The following is a 20325-nucleotide window of genomic DNA, read 5'->3' on the forward strand; positions in this document are numbered from 1 at the left end:
GAGGCTAGACAGGGTAAAGAGGTAGCACCATCCAAGTACTGGAGACGCTGTGGGAAGAGTCTGGGAAGTTTTTGCCTGGCTTTGTCTAGGGGACACGTCTGCTTCTTGGGCATCCAGTAAATCACTCGTTCATCATAAGATAGATTTGTTCAAAACGAGTTGCGCTTGCTCACTGATCAGGTGAGCAATTTGGCCACTAGTTTTTGAGCAGCACTGAGTTCTAGACCCATCACTGGACATGGATAAGAGATTGGGGTCGGTGGCAGAAAGACCTCGCAAGGAGGGGTCATTGGTTGCCACTTGTTGATGAAAGACACGTGTGCCTTTCACACCAAATAGACTTTCTCCCACCAAATTCAGTTTGACTGCCTGTGTTCACATCATTTAGATCTTGCCATAGAAGAGATACAGCAGAAATTTAGACATAAAATCCTGAATAAATAAACAATACTCTAGAGTCAGATTAAGCCAGAAATTAAGGTGCCTACACTCCAGGTCACAGGGCTATTATATTAGAATTTATATCCAGTTATAAAGCAGCGCAGTGTGATGAATGATTTATTTTAATTAGAATTTTGTTTATTTATTATTAGTCCTGACTGATAACATAAAGAACCTCAACTTCAAAGTGCCCTGGGGTCCTGATTGTTTAATCTGGTCCTGTACAAACACCTACATTATGAAAGACACTCCTAATAATAGACCAGTGAGTTTTAAGTGCTTTTTATTTAAAAAAGAAAAAAATCATTGAAAGTAGACACTGGCTTGGTACACATCTTAAGAACGATGTTTAGCCACACGTGACTCCAAAGAACTTTCTCACTGATCTTTCCACTTCAAAAAAAATATCTCCTAATATTTTATTTATTTATTTATCATTGTTTTAAATCTATTTATTTATTTTTGAGAGAGAGAAAGAGAGAGCCAGTGGGGGGAGGGGCAGCAAGAGAGAGGGAGAGGATCCCAAACAGACTCCGCACTGTCAGCACGGAGCCTGATGAGGGGCTCAAACTCGGTAAACGTGAGATTATCACCTGAGCTGAAACCAAGAGTCGGAGGCTTAACCAACTGAGCCACCCAGGTGCCCCTCTCCTAATATTTTAAAACTTTTATCAATGTACATCATTGAGCACCACCAAGTCTTAACATGCCATGTCTAAATGTGGTAACTGTTCAAAATGATTGGTTTAAATAAAAGTAAAGTGTTTTCTTCAGTGCTTTATTAATAATATTAGTTGTTTTAACATTACCAAGGAAAGGTTTTTTTTCGCATAAATACACCCAGCAGAGCTATCACTGTAATCTGAGTCTTGGTTATGACAGGTAAAAATGATATGTGTATACACACACGTGAGTACACACAATAAAAAGAAAAATCTACACCTTTAAGTTTTATAATGTTTGGACATTTTTTTCTGCTGCTTTCTGATCAGACATTCAAATACAACCTTGGATTTTTTCACCGACATTTTTTTCTCTAGCAGTTTTCTTAAAATAATTCATGTTTCTATTTTAAAGAGCAATCAAAATCTGAAAACTGGCCCTTTAGGGAGCAGAATACATTCTCCCCCTCTACTCCCAAGTTACTTTATGGTTTCACCATGCTTTAAGTATAAAATCAAAATGCAGACATTGACCTAATTCGAAACTCTAATCAGTCATCTGATCGCTCTGAGGGACTTTTGACAGGTCAACTAAAATTTTGATAATGAACTGTTTTTACACTAGAAAAAAAAAAAGGCTGCTTTCTTTCACAAAGAGCTTCATCTTTGTTTCACTGAATTAAAATTTTCAGCCAAGATTCCACTCTCATAACAAGAAGTGACTCCCTTTCTAGTTTCTTTGGTAAACCATTACTTCTTTAATTATTATCAACCTTGTTCCAGTGTGATAAATTGCTAATTACTTAATACCCTAATCAGCGTTCATTCTTTGCACAGATAAACTGTGACAGTGCCATTAATTTAAATAGTAATTTCACTTAATGGCCAGAACGGCACACCAGATTTTTATGCAGCATTTTCTGAAGACTGCATCCATCACTGCAATATTCTGACATAAAGATGTCTGACGTGCACTAACTCACTTAGGGAGAGCAGATGTTGTGGAGCGGAGTTTGGTAGTAATTCCCATAGTGCATCACTTCAGCATGAATGAGCTGCAAATTCAGAGACAGACAATCTTCCGAAACGGCATTGCAATAACTTCTGACCCCTGCTTAATTTATCACATGCAGCACTTGACTTTTGAACTTTGACACATAGAATGCACAACTTTAAATGTGCCAAAAGGAAAACAAAACAGGTCGTGTATTATTGATGGATCGATCTATTCTTCCAGAGGCTGTTCATTACATTTGTACACAGGTGAAGATTCTCTGTGGACAGATGTTACTAAAGTGGTACAATACACATAGAGCTATTAGATATTTATTTTTAATATCAAACTGCATATTTCATCTTCCCGAGCAGCATATATATCCAATGCGAAGTTCCCATTTCATTGGATACAACTGAGAAAACAGTGAAGGAAAGAGTTGTTTACTCACAATGTTATGAGTGGTTTCAATAGGTTACTAACATTAATTTAATGGCCAGGACCGAAAAGGAAAGCATTTATAAACATATGGTCCTGAGGAATCTCTAAATTGTTAATTCTCTAAAACAGGTGCTTCATTTTTCTAAAATAAAAAAAGAACAAGAGTTATGAATCATGCTTTTGAGATCAAAATAGTACAGTAGTAAAATCAAAGTCTGGAATGTGACAGATTCAGGTACAACTCTGGGACTGATCATGGGGACCACATTTTAAACCAAGGGGTTATATATTAAGCCCACCAGACTGGAAAAAAAAAAGTTTTGTGATTAGTCATTGTTAGGACAAACTTACAAAATGGTGGCAGGATATGAAAGAAAAGACGTGCGTGCTTGTCTCCACCAGTAGATGGCTCTATGGCTGCCACCACAAAACAGAAATAAAGGGTAGAGCAAAAATTTCCCCAAATTGCTGAGCTATGTTTTAAAGTCTTTTATATTACACTTTCAATTTTTTTTTAATGTTTATTTAGTTTTGAGAGAGACAGATAGAATGCGAGTGAGTTAGGGGCAGAGAAAGAGGGAGACACAGAATCTGAAGCAGGTTCCAGGCTCCAAGCTGTCAGCACAGAGCCTGACACAGGGCTCGAACTCACAAGCCGTGAGATCGTGACCTGAGCCGAAGTCGGACGCTCAACCGACTGAGCCACCCACGTGCCCCTTTACATTAAAAATTCATTATGGCACATGGAAATCTTCCTGGAAAACATTCTTTGATACCACTCTTACATAATGGATTTCTGTGCTCTGTTTCCCTCTTTGCAAACTTTCTAAATCCCATCTTACAAGACAAATAGCCACAGTCATTCATTCTGTGGAAGTCCTACTCTAGGACATGGAAACCCAGGATTCTCTTCCAAAGCACTTTCAACTCAGAGTCTCCTATCAAAGGCTGCATGGACAACATTTATAATAGAGATCAGGCAATATGTTCCAAAGGTATGTCATGAGCAGTTTCTCATGGCTAACTGAAAATCCTGTTCTCTTGGAATGATAGGGGGACTTTCATTTTCATCTCTCAATACTAAAAGATATGATCAAGTCCAATCCAAGATTAATGGCATAAATGATAAAGCCCTTTAAGCAAACACTAAGAATAAAAAGAGTAATAAAGAGGTTTCAAATACATCCAAAGAAAATGGTTAAGAATACATATCCACCGAAATGACAAGCATGACTTTCATCCCGAGATACCTGTATAACACTCCTACACAACTCATCTGCCCAGAGAGAGCAGTAAAAACATAAACGCTACCCCAGCACTTCTGTTCCAACAGCATCTGTTAATTCACTCCATTTATAAAATACATATTGACAAAGACAACTGAACTGGGACCAGGGAGATTTGATTTGGTGTGAGAAAGTCAATTCAATGTGATTTTGTTAAAGGGCTCCTGCAGGCAAATAAAAGAGTTTAAGTAATAAAGTACATAAAGAGATGTTTTACGAGCCAGCCTGGTCTTACGGCGGGCACACAATGCCAGGCAGTGAGAGAGGCCAGGCTTAGGAACAATATTGTGAGATCCAAACCCTCATGTAGCAGGTATGGTGTTGCTAGGTTGAGGAGAGAAAGGGCCATATGGATATTCTGGAAGGTCACTGAGGTCATAGTCATTAGGGGCGACAGGAGGGAGCGGCAGCAGAGAGAGGAAAAAGGCATGTGGAACGTGTCTATTTTAACTGAAACCTGCAGGAAGGTCAAGAGAATAAAAAGAGAGGCTTTTCCTTTTTAAAAGTGTCATTCCTCTGGTCCACCATGATTACCAGACTGGGCAGAATTGCACAATGTCATGGGAAACTCTTGAGCTAATCTTGATTTGCAGGAGTTGAGTAATGTCACAATTTGCTTAAGAAATATTTGACTAGCGTGGAAAACCATAGTGAAGTAAGGAGTGATTCTGAAATTTGGGCCCACGGATGGACTTCAAGGGTGTATGAAATTGCAGGCAAATTACTCTGTGTGTTTTATGTACCAGTATTTGAAGTGAGGCTTTGTAAAGATTTCTCAGGGAGATTAGGCACCAGTTTCCTAGAATACAGTTACCTGTACTACATTTTATTTTTGGCAATAGTATTCTGACTTAGCTTTCCTTTTCCCTCATATTCATTTTGCCCCCAAATCGAATATATCTCCTTAAATCACAGTTCTTATCATCACGTTGACTCTTCCTTGATTACTAAATAATATTCAGATCCTTTTGCCTACTCAGACTTATCCCTCTCTACTTCCTTACACACGGTGCTATATTCACACTTTAGCTCAAGCTACACCCCTTAGCTGAAATGTCCATCTTCTGTCTACACATCTCAACATCTTGTTCATTGTTTGAGGTTCCAATCCAATGGCTTAGCTTTTTCCATCACCTTGACTGGAGTGAACTCTCAGTCTTAAGAATATGCTTGTGTCCATCCATCTCTTATGGACTGTGTTTAACCTTATTGGTACTTTCCTCCTTGATTAGATTATAAGTCCTTAAGGATAAAAATGGAATCTTAGCCAATTTTACACTCGCAGAGCACAGAGAATAATGTCTTGAGCATAGACACTACACAATACATTTTTATCGAATGAAGGAATATGGGAATTGACTGAAAAAAACAACAAATAAACAAAGATGCTAAAAGGAGACATTTTTGCTGTTATTTTAAAACTCTGACCCATTACAGAGTGGGCGAGCAACACTTTTGTACCCTGCCTTCCAACCTAGCACCCTTGTTCTGTCTTTTTTTTTTTTAAGTTTATTTATTTTTGAGAGAAAGAGAGTCTGGACTTGTGCGAGCCAGGGAAGGACAAAGAGAGGGACGAGGGAGAATCCCAAGTAGGCTCCAAGCTGCCAGCAAGGAGCCCGCTGAGGGACTTGATCCCACCAACTGTGAGATCATGACCTGAGCTGAAATCAAGAGTTGGCTGCTCAAAAACTGGGCCACCCAGGCGCCCCACCTTGTTCTGTCTTTAAGGGGCCTATTTTTAACTACTCAACCAAAAGAAGAGGAGATACTCAGCTGGTTGATCATAGCACAGGACAACTAACTCATTGCCAGAATTTTCTAGTACACATGATTACCATGCCTTAAGGCAGAGGTTCGCAAAGTTTGGTCTCAAGATCTCTTTACACTTTTTTACAAATAATTAAAGACTCCAAATAGCTTTTGCTTATACAGGTTATATCTGTTGATAAATACTGGGCTGGAGTCGAAAACAACAACTTTTGAAATATGTATTTACTAATTAATTTAAAATAATAATAGGTAACATTTGAGAAGAATGATATTGTTTTTATTTTTGCAAGCCTCTCTAATGGCTGGCTTAATAAAGGGAACTAAATTCTCATACCTACTTCTGCATTCAGTTTGTTGTGATATCACACATGCAACCTCTGAAAAAGTCCACTGTACACACAGGAGAGAATGAAATTGAAAAAGGCATATAAGGGGCGCCTGGGTGACTCAGTCGGCCAAGCGTCCGACTTCGGCTCAGGTCATGATCTCGCGGTTCGCGAGTTCGAGCCCCGCATCGGGCTCTGTGCTGACAGCTTGGAGCCTGGAGCCTGCTTCTGTTTCTGTCTCTCTCTCTCTCTCTCTCTCTCTGTCCCTCCCTTGCTCACGCTGTGTCTCTCTGTCTCTCAAAAATAAATAAATGCAAAAAAAAAAAAAGACATATAATAGGTTAGTATTAGTATGAAGATCATTTTGATCTCACAGACCACCTGCAAAGGTGTTTCTGCAAAGGGTCAGACCCATAGAAGACCCATGTCATTCTTTTTTTTTTTTTAATTTTTAATGTTTATTTATTTTTGAGACAGAGAGAGACAGAGTGAGAGCAGGGGATGGGAAGAGAGAGGGAGACACAGCTTCCCAGGCAGGCTCCAAGCTCTGAGCAGTCAGCATAGTGCCTGATACGGGGTTAGAACTCACAAACTGTCAGATCATGACCTGAGCTGAAGTCGGATGCTTAACAGACTGAGCCACCCAGGCACCCCCACGTCATTCTTTAAAAGTGACTGTCTCAGGGCCTAGCACTCATACATACTACCCTTTCTTATTCTTTTTTTCTTTTTAATTTTTTAATGTTAATTTTTTTTAAATTTTTTTTAATGTTTATTTATTTTTGAGACAGAGAGAGACAGAGCATGAATGGGGGAGGGTCAGAGAGAGGGAGACACAGAATCTGAAACAGGCTCCAGGCTCTGAGCTGTCAGCACAGAGCCCGCTGCGGGGCTCGAACTCACAGACCGCGAGATCATGACCTGAGCCGAAGTTGGCCGCTTAACTGACTAAGCCACTCAGGCGCCCCAATGTTAATTTTTGAGAGAGAGACACAGAGCATGAGCGGGGGAGGGGCAGAGAGACAGAGAAGGAGACAGAATCTGAAGCAGGCTCCAGTCTCCGAGCTATCAGCACAGAGCCCAAAGCGGGGCTCGAACCCATGGACCGAGAGATCATAACTGGAGCCGATGTCGGATGCTTAACCTACTGAGCCACCCAGGTGCCTCATATTACTCTTTCTTCTAACTTTGGCAAACATGAGGTGTGCACTCAAAGGGCAGAGTGTATAAGGCCTCTTTTCTTTTCCAGTCGTCCAAAAAATGTTTGCAATTTGGTAGTTTATGATACTGACCTTGCTCATTAGACCTGACAAACAGTTTGGGTTGGAGGGTGTCCAGTGCTTCTCCAAATATCATAATGATCAAAGAAAGAGGTTAAGAGCATGGGCTCTGTAGCCATTTGGATGCTGCTAGAATCCCTTCTTAGCCACAGAAGCAAGAGATTCCAGAGGAAATCTCCCAGACCCCCTTGCACTTAGGTGTCAACAGATAGTGAGTTCCAGTTAGTGAAATGTTAACTTAAATTTTGCTATTCCTAGACCTGGCAATAAAAAATTCGCACACCCATTATTCCATGTTCTTTTTCTTTTTTGGTTGCAGGAATGGGTATAACCCCCAGGTGACCTTAGAAGCTACCTGTGGAAAGGCCAAAATACCTAGGGAAGAGAGGTAACCTGCAGATAGGTTCATATCCCAGTACTATTATATAAGAAAACTATAACCCCTATTGTATTTGAGACTTTGCAAATTTGGGGGTTCGTTTATAGCAGCAATTAATGCTACCTGAAATAATACAGCCACTTGGTAGCTATGTGATTTGGGGACAGTGTTTGTTGTTGTTTTTTGTTTTTGGGGGGTTTCTTTTGATAGGCATGGTTCAGGTATATCATTATTTGAACAAACCTGATTCTAATTATTTACCCAATATATATATATATAGTTGAAAAGACCCAAAACGTAATCTTTCTATAGCATATGGCATTAGTTTAGTATTATGTTCTATATTTCTTTTGTATGGGGGACAGTTTTTAACTTTTGTTAGAAGCACTTCAGTTTCCTCATATCTAAAATGGAGATAATAGGGGCACCTGGGTGGCTCAGTTGGTTAAGCATCCAACCTTGGCTTAGGTCATAATCCTGCTGTTTGTGAGTTTGAGCCCTGCGTCGGACTCTGTGCTGACAGCTTGGAGCCTGGAGCCTGCTTCAGATTCTGTCTCCCTTTCTCTCTGCCCCTTCCCTGCTCATGGTTTCTCTCTCTCTCAAAAAAATAAATGTTAAAAAAAATTTAAATGGAGATAATAACAGTACTTACCTCATAGGGTTGTTGCGAGCTTTAAGCATGTTATAAATGTGTGGGTATATTATGAAGTACACAGAATTCAGTTTGGCAAATAGTGAACACAGACTGTTGTTTATTTTTTGTTGTATTTTGTCTCCTGTTCATTGTGTACATCTTTTAGCCAATAATCAGTGTCTACGAGACACCTGAGTGGGCTGAATTCCTTGGGTGTACTTTACTTATCTTTCGAATGCTAACTTCTTAAGGTTACGATTCAGGGGGAAATTTTCTGAAAGGATTATGTTTCTACACTGAACTCTTGTGTATCATATGATTTAATGCATCATTTATTTGTAAAGATCTTAGAAAGTTAGTTTTTGTTATTGTTTCTTGGTTTTACCTGGCAAAGTCACCTTTCTTATTACCTTATAGTGCAGATACAGGTGTCTGTGCGGTATGTTGGAGGTAATCCTTAAATTTCTGGGGTCAATGGAAGTGTCCTAATTGAAGTCCAATTCTGTTGTATGTAGGGCAACAATCCATCATCACTATTTTCTGGACAGTTGATGGAGATCAACAAAATGACACGGTACTATCAAACAGTCTGAGTATATGTTAAAGTCTTCCTCCATATATGTCTCACTGGAGAATGCATAGAGGGGTGCCTGGGTGGCTCAGTCAGCTAAGCATCCGACTCTTGATTTCAGCTCAGGTCACGATCTAACAGTTTGTGGGTTTCAGCCCCACACCAGGCTGCATGCTGACAGCACAGAGCATGCTTGGGATTCTCTCTTCCTTTCTCTCTGTCCCTCTCCCACCCACCAATTCATGTGTGTGCACTCTCTCTGTCAGAATAAACACTAAAAATTAACAACAACAAAAAGAATGTACAGCACGGGTATAGTGTGGATCCAGGTGGGTGATTTATAACTGCACAGAATAGTAAATGCCTTGGGAACACACTTAATGGTTGTCCAAAGATAAAATAAAAAACTAGAAATCAGGCATTTTTTGTCTGAAAGAAGGAGAACAATCTTTCCCATACTGGGAGTACTGAAATTCAGTTGTGAATAATTTAATCAAGCATTTCTCATTTATTTAAGGGCTATGAAAATATTGGAAGTCTATTATTCTTGTTAAGATACAAGATTCAGGTACCCCCAGGATTGATACTTTTTAAATTTTTTGATTGATTAGTTTTGTTCTTCAAGTGTTCTTCTTAATAATTATCTTCAGAACTTTTACACAGAAGTAAGAGACTCTTAAATTCAGAGAACAAACAGGGTTGTTGGAGGGGTGTTGGGTGGGAGAATGGGCTAATTGATGATGGGCATTAAGGAGGGCACTTGTTGGGATGTGCACTGGGTGTTGTATGTGAGTGATGAATCACTAAATTCTGCTCCTGAAACCATTGTTACACTATATGTTAACTGACTTGGATTTAAATAAAATTTAAAAAAGGAAGAAAATGTGTATAAAAATATATATAATATATACAATGGTATATAACAATAACACTATACTAATTTCAACAATTATTACTGATATTGTGGATAACTTTTTGATGTTTTTTTTTAAAGAAGAAATTATAGAAAAACAAGAAATTCATAGTTCATCTGCATCAAGATCTAATGGTGTCCTGAAATTATGCCCGGAGAAAGGCCGGAGTTCTCAACCCTTGCTAGTTGTGTGGGCGGATTTACCCTGAAGCTAATGAGCTTGAACTTCAGGGCCGTTTTCTGACAAGAGCCCCTTCTAGGAAAAGCATGGTTATATATTTTTATAAAATTAGCAAATGTATAATCTTTAACTACAATTTTTCATGGCCTCTGTCTCTTGCTCCTTTAACTTGCCTTGTATCTTATGTATCCTTGTATTGACTAAAATAGGAGAGTGACTGGGGCGCCTGGGTGGCTCAGTCGGTTGAGCGTCCGACTTTGGCTCAGGTCACGATGTCGCGGTCCGTGAGTTCGAGCCCCACGTCAGGCTCTAGGCTGATGGCTCAGAGCCTGGAGCCTGCTTCCGATTCTGTGTCTCGCTCTCTCTCTGCCCCTCCCCTGTTCATGCTCTGTCTCTCTCTGTCTCAAAAATAAATAAACGTTAAAAAAAAATTTATAAAAAAAAAATAAAAATAAAATAGGAGAGTGACCGTGTACATTTTTGAAATCTAAGTAAGGGGAAGTTGAGTTGGGGCAATATTTCGTTTGGGTTCAGTAGCTATGTTTATGATTTTTGTCAACTCTATAAAAAAGTCATTAGGCCTTGAATATGCCATTTTAACTTCAATTTGTAAAGATAAGAAATGTGAGAAATTACAGACTCCTAATTTGGATGCATATAAGGGGAAGCTTTAAAGAAAGAGAAAGATCAGACAGAAAAATTAATGGCATATGAAACAAAAGCTGTAAAACTGACCAATAGAATCAACTGAAATATTGTGACATCAAGAGAATTATAACAAAATAAATTTTAGATTATAACAAAAGTAGTAAACTATTAAAAGAAGCTGATGGATCTTAGATTGAAGTATAAATTATTACAAATTATGAAGAGAGGTAACTCATAAATACATTGAAAAAAATTATACTTCGGCTGATGCATAGGTAAAATAGTTATAGCTCAAATTCAGTCATAAAATGATAGCCATGAAAAACTGGTATGATGTTGTCAATTCAACAAATATTTAACACATGTCATTGCAAATTACTTTAAAATAAGAAAACTCAGGGCACTTGGGTGGCTCAGTCAATTAAGTATCCAACTCTTGATTTCAGCTCAGGTCATGATCTCACAGATTCATGAGATCAAGCCCCCCGCATTGGGTCACTGTCAGTGGAGCGTGTTTGGGATTCTCTCTCTTCCTCTCTCTCTACCTCTCCCCTGCTCACATGCTCTCTCTCTTTTCTCAACATAAATAAATAATCTTTAAAAAATAAAATAAATAAATAAATAATAAATAAAATAAGATAAGAAAACTTAAAATGCCCTTAAATCTTAGAGAGATCCTTGGTAAATGTTTCTCTAAATTTGACAATAATCTAAGAACTTACATAATATTATAATAATAAACTTTGAAGCTTAAAACCACTTTTCTAAATTTCAATAATTAAAACGTATTTTGATTAGGAAAGAATGAATTATCTTTCTATGCTTCTCATTGATAAATGGCACAAAGTCATTGTCCCATGAAGAGGTGATCAAGGGTATAAGTTAAACATGTCAGGGGGAAAAAAGAGGGATGTGAGAAGTTATATAATCCAAACATGCTGTTTTTATGTTAGTGGCATTTGCTAGATTTTATTTTTTAAATTTGTAATTTTCATAATTTATTTTCCCCTTCTAAATAAATATTATTTTTATATTTTAATCATGTGTTCATCATTTTATTTTCTTTCCTTAAAGAGGACCCCCCAAATTATATAACTTTCAGGCACCCAAAAATTCATTATGGAATCTTGAACAAGTGACTAATTTCTGTGCCTCAGCTTCCTCATTCTTAAAATGTAGACAATAATAGAACCTATCTAGTAAGATTGTTATAAAGATTAATTGAAAAAAAAAAAGGATTGAGTTAGTAATGCATAAAACATTGGGCATAGTACCTGGTTGATAGTAAGCACTCAATCAGTGATAATGATTGCTATTAAAATTAGTGTTAATTTCATAGCTACCAAAGAATAAGGGAGCAAAAGAATTGACATATCATCAATAATAATTTTGTATACTGTTAGCATTGCTAGGAAATATTCTCTTGATCCAGAACCAGTGCATGCATTCACGTGTGTTTTTGTGTTTGTTTTTGTTTATGGTGGATATGACACTTCTCAACAGGAAAGAGCTTTGATCCATTTTCATGAAATGCATCCACGAACATAAAAAAAGGTGAGATTACATTTTCATTTGTTGTAGAATATATACTTAAATGTATTAGACATAATTCACATGAGCTTTAATTACTTATTTGCTTTGTATCTAGGGCAATTTCCCGACCTGTGTTTCTCAGAATCTCCACCGATTGAAAAGTAGACAAGGGCTCCTTACCTGGAAGGCGACTGTACACCTTGCCTTCTTCTTCTCCACCACAGCATTCTAAGTCTTTGTTCACAATCTGTCCGCCACAGCACTGCTGGCCATGGCCATCCCGAAGCCTCCCAGCACAGCAAATCTGGTTTCCTGAGGTGGAGTAAGGCATTCGGCCACAGCAGGAGTCGCCGATGCCAGTGGAAACCCGATTGTGCTGTTCATCTGGACAACATACTTCACCTGTCAATTTAGGACAATAACAATCATTGCAGGAGTTAAAAGAAATATGCTTTGACTCACAAGGAAATTTTATCACAATCATCTTGCAGATGCCAACTGGTTGACAGAATTACTAGAAAGAATGCTGTCATTTTGGAGTTACAAAATTTCAAAACAATTTAAAAATTTTCAATTAAAGACGTATAAACATGGGTCTGCTCACATACACACATGGTAACTTAGAGGCAATGCTATGTTACCTATTTTCTCTCTCACCCCTAGTAAATGAACACAGTAGGTCTGGCAACATTGTAAGTGGTATTACAAAAAAGTTTGCCTACAAATACTTTTCTATCTAATTAGTGTAATTTTTTTTGAAAGTGGAGTGGGTTCAGAAATTAACATAAAATTGGTATTGCCTACATTATAATTTCTTTAACCAAATTTTATTTATTTAAGCAAACAAAATACTTCTGATGTGAAGCTCAGTTAAATGAGAGGAGGTAAAAATATTCTGTATCAAGTCAGCACATTAATACTTTTCTGGGCTATGACAGACACTGAATTTCACTAATGTAGCTGTACTTACATTCCCCCTTTACATGATATTCTGGGAAACTTGAAACAAAAATAAAATAACCTTTTGCCTGGTGCTTTGGGATCAGAGTTTAAATTTTATAAATATCAATAGGCAGCATTTTTTTCTTTTTTTTCCTTTTTTTTTTCTTTTTTTGATATGAAGATGCTTCTAAAAGACAGGAAAACTCCAAAAGACAAAAAAAAATTAAATTTATTCTTTTAAGGATAGCTTAGAAAGGACTACCGACTTGGTGGATCTAAAATTCAAACTGTACTTCTATCTCATGACCCAACTCTCAGTTGACCTCCTCAGTTGACCTCCTTTATGAACCCTTGAACCTTCACTCTCTCCTTCCTCTTGCCTTACTCCTCTTCTTTTTCCTGCACCTTCAACAGACCCTCTTCCTTCTCTTCCACTTCCCCTTTTAAAACATATCTTTATCCCTGGACAATATCTCTTCATGTTATCCTGCGATCTGTGGTCTGTGAGTATATACACCAGCCTGGCAGGTCTTTTAGTTCTAAGCCTTGGATGGTCCAGATAAGATTTAAATAATCTAGTTAATGACTTACCAAGCCTTCTTAAAAGGAAGGCTCAAGTTCACTGAAGAATTTAGGATTGCCTTAGGAATTTATAGTCCTGGACTCCCTTATCAATTAGTTTATCTATGTGTGAAGTCAAGATATGCCAAAACTTTGTTAGTAAAAGCAAGACGATTTGCTTACCAAAATGATATTAAAAATGTGGGACAATATTTAAGTATGGATAGATATATAAAGAACAAAAAAAACCCAGATACTCTAGCAGGTATCCTTGAAGTCTTTCTTGTCCATATTCATTGGTCAAAAATCCATCCTACCAGATGAAATGGACAAATTACTAGAAACATATAACCTAAAAGACGAATTATGAAAAAATAGAAATTCTGAATAGATGTATAACTAGTAACAAGATTGAAGCAAAGTCCAAACCTTCCAACAGAGAACAATTCTGGATCAATGGCTTCACTGGTGAAATTTACCAAACATTTAAAGAATTAGTATTAATCCTTCTCAAGGCACCTGGGTAACTCAGTGGGTTGGGTTAACTGTCTGACTCTTGATTTAGGCTCAGGTCATGATCTCACGGTTTGTGGGATCAAGCCCTGAGTCGGGCTCCACACTGACAGCACAAAGCCTGCTTGGGATTCTCTCTTTCCCTCTCTCTCTGCCTCTCTCCTCACACATGCTCTCTCTCTCTCTCAAATAAATAAACGTTTAAAAAATTCTAATCTTTCTCAAACTCTTCTAAAAAACTGAAGAGGAATACTTTTTAACAAAATTTATGAGGCCAGGTTTACCCTGATATTAGACAGACACTTCAAGAAAAAAACAAAGCAAAAACTACAGACCAATATCCCTTATGAAAATTGATGTAAAACTTCTCAACAAAATGCTAGTGAACTGAATTCAAGAGCACATTTAAATGATTATACCACATTACCAAGTGGGATTTATTCCTGGGAAGCATGAAAAGATGATTCAACATATGAAAGTCAATCAATATGATATACTATTTCAACAGAATGGAGAAAAAAAAATACATGATTACCTCAAATGATGTAGACAAAGCATTTGACAAAATCCAACACCATTCTAGTATAAAAACATTCAACCAACTAGGAATAGAAGGAAACTACCTCAACATAACAAAGGATGTGTATGAAAAACCCACAACTAACATTATAATCAGCAGTGAAAGCTTTTCTTCTAAGATCGGGAAGAAGATGAGGCTGTCAGTTTTTGCTACTTCTATTCAACATAATATTGAAATAGATAGCCAGCCAGAGCAGTTAGGCAGGACAAAGAAATGAAGGACAGCCCAGTTGAAATGGCCTAAGAAAAATTATCTCTGTTCACAGACTATATAACCTCATATGTAAAAAAAAACCCTAGAGATTCCACCAAAATCCTGTTAAAACTAATAAAAGAATTCAGCAAAGTTGCAGAATACAAAACCAATATGTAAAAATTAGTCGTGTTTCTATACACTAAGAATCAACAATCTGAAAAGGAAATTTTTTTAAAAGCAATTCCATTTAACATAGTATATAAAAAAACCCACTTAATAATAAGCTTAACCAAGGAAGTGGAAGACTTACACACTGAGAAGTACAAAAAACTGATGAAAGAAGTTAAAGAAGACATAAAGAAATAAGACATCCCATGTTCATGAATCAAAAGACAATATTGTTAAGACATCAATACTACCCCAAATGATCTATAGAGTCAATGCAATCTGTATCTAAATCCCAACAATATTTTTTGCAGAAGTAGAAAATATATCCTAAAATTGCAATGGAATCTCAAGGGATCCTAAATAGCCAAAACAATCTTGAAAAAGAACAGAGTTGGAAGGTCTCATATTTCCTGATTTCAAAACTTACTACAAAGATGCAATCAATACCACAAAGATACAGTTAACAATCAAACAGTGTGGTCCTGGTACAAAGATAGACAGATAGACCGATGGAAAAGAATAGACAGCCCAGAGATAAACCTTACAAAATGACCAAATAATTTTCAACAAGGGTGCCAAGACCATTTAATGAGGAAAGGACCATCTTTTCAACAAACACTGCTGGGAAAAGTAAATATCCACGTGCAACAGAATGAAGTTGAACACTTACCTTATACATACACCATATACAAACATCAACTCAATGTGGTCAAAGGCCTAAATGTAAAAGCTAAAACTATAAAATTCTTAGAAGAAACATAGGTGGAAAGCTTCACGACATTGGATTTGCAATAACTCTTGAATGTGAGATCCAAAGTACAAGGCAACCAAAGAAAAGTAGATGAATTGCACTTCATAAAAACTTAAAAGTGTTATGCATCAAAAGACACTATCAACTGAGTCAAAAGGCAACCCATGGGAGAAGACACTTGTAAATCATATAAATAATAAGAGACTAATATCCAAAAAGTCTAAAGAACTGCCACTTAACAACAAAAACACAAACAACCCAATCAAAAAAAAATGTCTAAAGCACTCTTATAGACATTTCTCCAAAGAAGATATTCAGATGACCAGTAATCATATGGAAAGATGTTGAATATTATTAATTATTAGGTAAATGCATATCAAAATCACTATCAGATATTACTTCATACCCAGAAGAACAGCTATTATAAACAAACAAACAAAAACCCACAGAAAATAATATGCTAGTGAGGAATTTGAGAAATTAGAACCCTTGCACATAATAAACTTGCACATTGCTGTTGGGAATATAAAGATATTTTTTTAAATGTTTATTTATTTTTGAGAGAGAGAGAGGAAGATAGAATGCCAGCATGGGAGGGGCTGGGAGAGAGGGAGACACAGAATCTGAAGCAGGCCCCAGGCTCCAAGCTGTCAGCACAGAGCCTGATGTGGGCTCAAACTGACAAACCATGAGATCATGACCTGAGCTGAATGAAGTCAGACACTTAACCGACTGAGCCGACTAGGTGTCCTATTGTTGGGAATATAATATGGTGTAGCTTCTGTGAAAAACATTCCAGCAATTCCTCAAAAAAGGACACACAGAATTTCCATATGATCCAGGAATACCACTTGTGGGTAGAAAGCTAAAAAAAATAATCATAATGGAAAGCAGAGACTCAAACAGATATTTGTACACCAATGTTCATAGCAGTATTATTCACAATAGCCATAAAGTGGGAACAACCCAAATATTCATCAACAGGTGAACGGATAAACAAAATGTGGTGGATACATACTATGGAATGTTACTCAGCCTGAAAAGGAATATGATTCTGACATATGCTACAACACAGATGAACCTTGGAAACATTACAGTAAGTGAAAGAACCAATCACAAAATGGCAAATATTATATGATTCTACTTATATGAAATACCTAGAGAAATCAAATTCATAGAGATGGAAAACAGAATGGTGGTTGTGAGGGGCTGGAGGTAAAGGACAATGGGGAGTGAATGTTCAATGGGTACAGAGTTTCAGTTTAGGAAGATAAAAATGTTCTGGAAACAGTACTGGTCCTGACTGCACAACTACGTAAATGTATTCAGCGCTATTAAACTGTGCACCTAAAACTTGTTAAAATGATAAATTTTGTTATGTCTCCTGTAATGCCCCTGATTTCGAATCTGAGAGACCACCAAGGAGCCGATACCGATGCAAACGCATGAGGGTTTATTTGCAAGCTCGAGCTTGGGCCCAAGTATACCCGACACAGCGGAGCAGGGACTTGGACCCCTAGGTTAAGAGGCGTAGCAGTTTTATAGGGGCCAGTGGCCAATGAGATTGTAACACACACAGAAAGTTGCATAGTCATGTCAGTCCACACGCAGGTGGCCAATTGAATTACAATTTACCCTATAGTAATTGTTTGAACTAGCCTATCACTCTGGTCAGAATTGGCGCACAAGTTTGGCGGGCAAAAGGCGGGGTTTACATTCTTTGGTGGTTAGGGGTTCCGCATTCTATATGAGCCGGTTTCCAGTAAGGGTGTGCTCAGCGGCTTGACTAGGGTGGGGGAGTGTCTTAAGCAATAAGTAGGTCATGTGGGGGTTATACATGACATGGTGGGTATAGCACAAAATGGAGTTAGTCTTGCTCTGCTTGTCCAGGGGTAGGGGATTTTTGTTCAATTCCTTGGGTCCCACACTCCTTTACCACAATAAAAAAGTCCAGTTCCATAAACAGGGGAAACATAATTCCATGCCTGGCTTCAACAGACCACTTAGCTACCACCAGGAATACTCTGGCCTCAAGAGAAATCAAGACTTCATAATTTCTCAGAAAACAGAAGATAGGTTAGTAGACTGTGCCTTCTCTAAATCATAAGAGCTTGGTGAGCATTTGGAAGATACTTTGGCTCAGAAAAAAAAAAAAGGAAAAAATAGATCAGATTAAGAGCTTTTCAGATTAAGCAATTAGATAAAGCAAAAACAAGGACACATCTATGTCTAGTCTACAAAAAGACAACTGTCATTATTATAAGAAAAAGGGCCATTGGAAGAACATTTGCTCTACTTTAGCTAGAAAGATAGACCCAAAAAAGGAAAAAGACAAAACACTGATAAAACAACCCCTGTCTGTGAGAGTAGCTGCTCTGGTCAATTTATAACTGCCTTTAACACAAAAAACAGAACTTTTCATGCAGTTATAGAAATAGAAGTTTTCATATGTAATTAATATTGGGGCTACATGATCTACCATAAATTCTACTATATTTCTTTTTTTAAATATTTTTTTTAAAATATTTACTTATTCTTGAGAAGGAGAGAGTGTGAGCAGGGGAGGAGCAAGGAGAGAGAGGGAAAGGCAGAATCTGAATCAGGCACCAGGCTCTGAGCTGTCAGCACAGAGCCCAACGTGGGGCTCGAACCCAGAGACCACAAGATCATGACCTGAGCCTAAGTCAGATGCTTAGCTGACTGAGCCACCCAGGCTCCCCATCTATATTTCTATCATTCCTTCCTAGGAATAAGAGATAGAGATTTCAAATGCCTTTCAGACTCTGTCTTTGTCTTTGTCTTCTCTGTAATCGACACACTTTTTTTTACTTAGTAATTCTACTCTGGTGCATCTGATGGGAGGAGATCTACCTTGTAAATGGGATGCCAGTATTAAATGTGGACCCAGAAACCTCTTAATGGAACTCCCAGAAGAATCCCCAGCCTGTAATTTGATGATGGCACAGATTGATTATCTAATACCTGATGCCTTCATGATCCACATTTCATATCTTGAATCTGTCTTCAAGAGCCTGTGGGTCAAGGAGTATTTAGATATGGGATTCATAGAGGAGGCTAAACCTTTAAAGGTCTTTATAAATCTGGCTATGTCCTTCTTGAAACTGGCTAAAAATCCACTAAAAAAATTGCTGTTGAAGAAAATCAGGTCCATTGTATCCACATACCTTCAGAAAAGACTTGTTATTCCCCATAGTAACTCTTATAATATCCTATTTGTTCCATCAAAAAGATAAATGACTGTATACCATTTTGTCCAAGATTTTAGGGTCATTAACAAGATTGTGCCTCCTCACTTCCTGTGGTTCCCAACCTAATACTATCCTCTCTTTAATCCCTGAGACAGTTGCTTAATTTAGAGTAATAGAAGTATTCTCAACAGTTTTTCATTTACTCTTGCACTCAGACTTTTAATTCACTTGGGATAGCTATGCCCCAAGAGTTTATAGAAATGCCACTTTAATTCTCACAATTATTTAACCTTAACCTTAGTGTGGTAAGCAGAATATGACCTCCCAAAGATGTCCATGTACTAATCTCTGGAACCTGTGACTGTGTTATGTTGTATGGCAGAAGGGGACTAAAGTAGCAGATGGAATTAAGTTTGATAATGCTATGTTAGAAAGGTTTGAATGGCCACTGTAAGCCTGGAAGATGGAAGGAGGCCACTAGGCAAGGAATGTGGGCAGCCTCTGGAAGGTGGAAAAGGTAAGAAGAAGGATTCTCTCTCCTAGAAGGGAAGGCAGCCTGGCTGACATTGATTTTCACCCAGTGAGACCCATTTGGAGCTTCTGACCTTGAGAAATGTCAGATATATAAAACTGTGTTGGTTTAAGCCACTAAGTTTCTAGTAATTTGTTACAGTTGCCCCAAGAAGCTAACATACTGAAGATACTGGATTTCCTCATTAAAACTCCACTCTCACACAATGTGTGGTTCACCTTCTGTTATGTTCCCCAGAAAGCTTGACAAATTGATTCTCCGTGTTTGTTGACAGTAGTAGCACACAAAGGACACAGTTTCCAAGCTCCATTTTTTCAGAACAAAGCATAGTTTCTAGGGTCTAGAGTTTAGACTGTGATGTCATGAAAAATGGGAAGTTTCTTTCTCTTTAAAGGTTGGAAGCTATTTGTGACTTCCCCAGTCAATTGCTAAAACTCAACTTAGATAAAGGATTGCTTGGTCCCTTAGAATCAACAAGAATCAATGAGGATCTTTGGTCTCATAGGATCTCAATGTCCATTAGACATTTGATTCCTAGCTTTTATGAACTGGCTACCCTTTAATAGGATGTGATGAAAGTGGACACACTTGAGTCTTTGCTCTAGAGTAATTCCTAAGAGACTATCTTCTGTCGCCTAAAGGATTCCTGTTAACCCCATTTAGTCTTATGCTCCCCAATTGCTATCAACTTTTCCTTCTATTTGCACATGAAAGCTTTGGGGGTTCTAATTCAGGAGCTCAGTGGAAATCAGAGATATTGGGCTCCCAGTAATATTACTTAGTTTAAGTAACTTAATGAAGGTCTAACAACTAAT

The 20325-nt window shown here is 37.8% G+C and overlaps 1 protein-coding gene across 1 annotated transcript in view; it reads right to left on the minus strand.

Moving 5' to 3' along the window:
- Nucleotides 1–20325, minus strand: part of USH2A (usherin) — a 743753-nt gene that overhangs the window by 165311 nt on the left and 558117 nt on the right. The window contains exon 51 of the mRNA XM_042925179.1: nt 12240–12461. Coding sequence (XP_042781113.1) covers nt 12240–12461 — 222 coding nt within the window. The remainder of the gene's footprint in view (nt 1–12239; nt 12462–20325) is intronic.

This window comes from Panthera leo, chromosome F3 (assembly GCF_018350215.1).
Source record: "Panthera leo isolate Ple1 chromosome F3, P.leo_Ple1_pat1.1, whole genome shotgun sequence".
Classification (NCBI taxonomy): Eukaryota; Metazoa; Chordata; class Mammalia; order Carnivora; family Felidae; genus Panthera; species Panthera leo.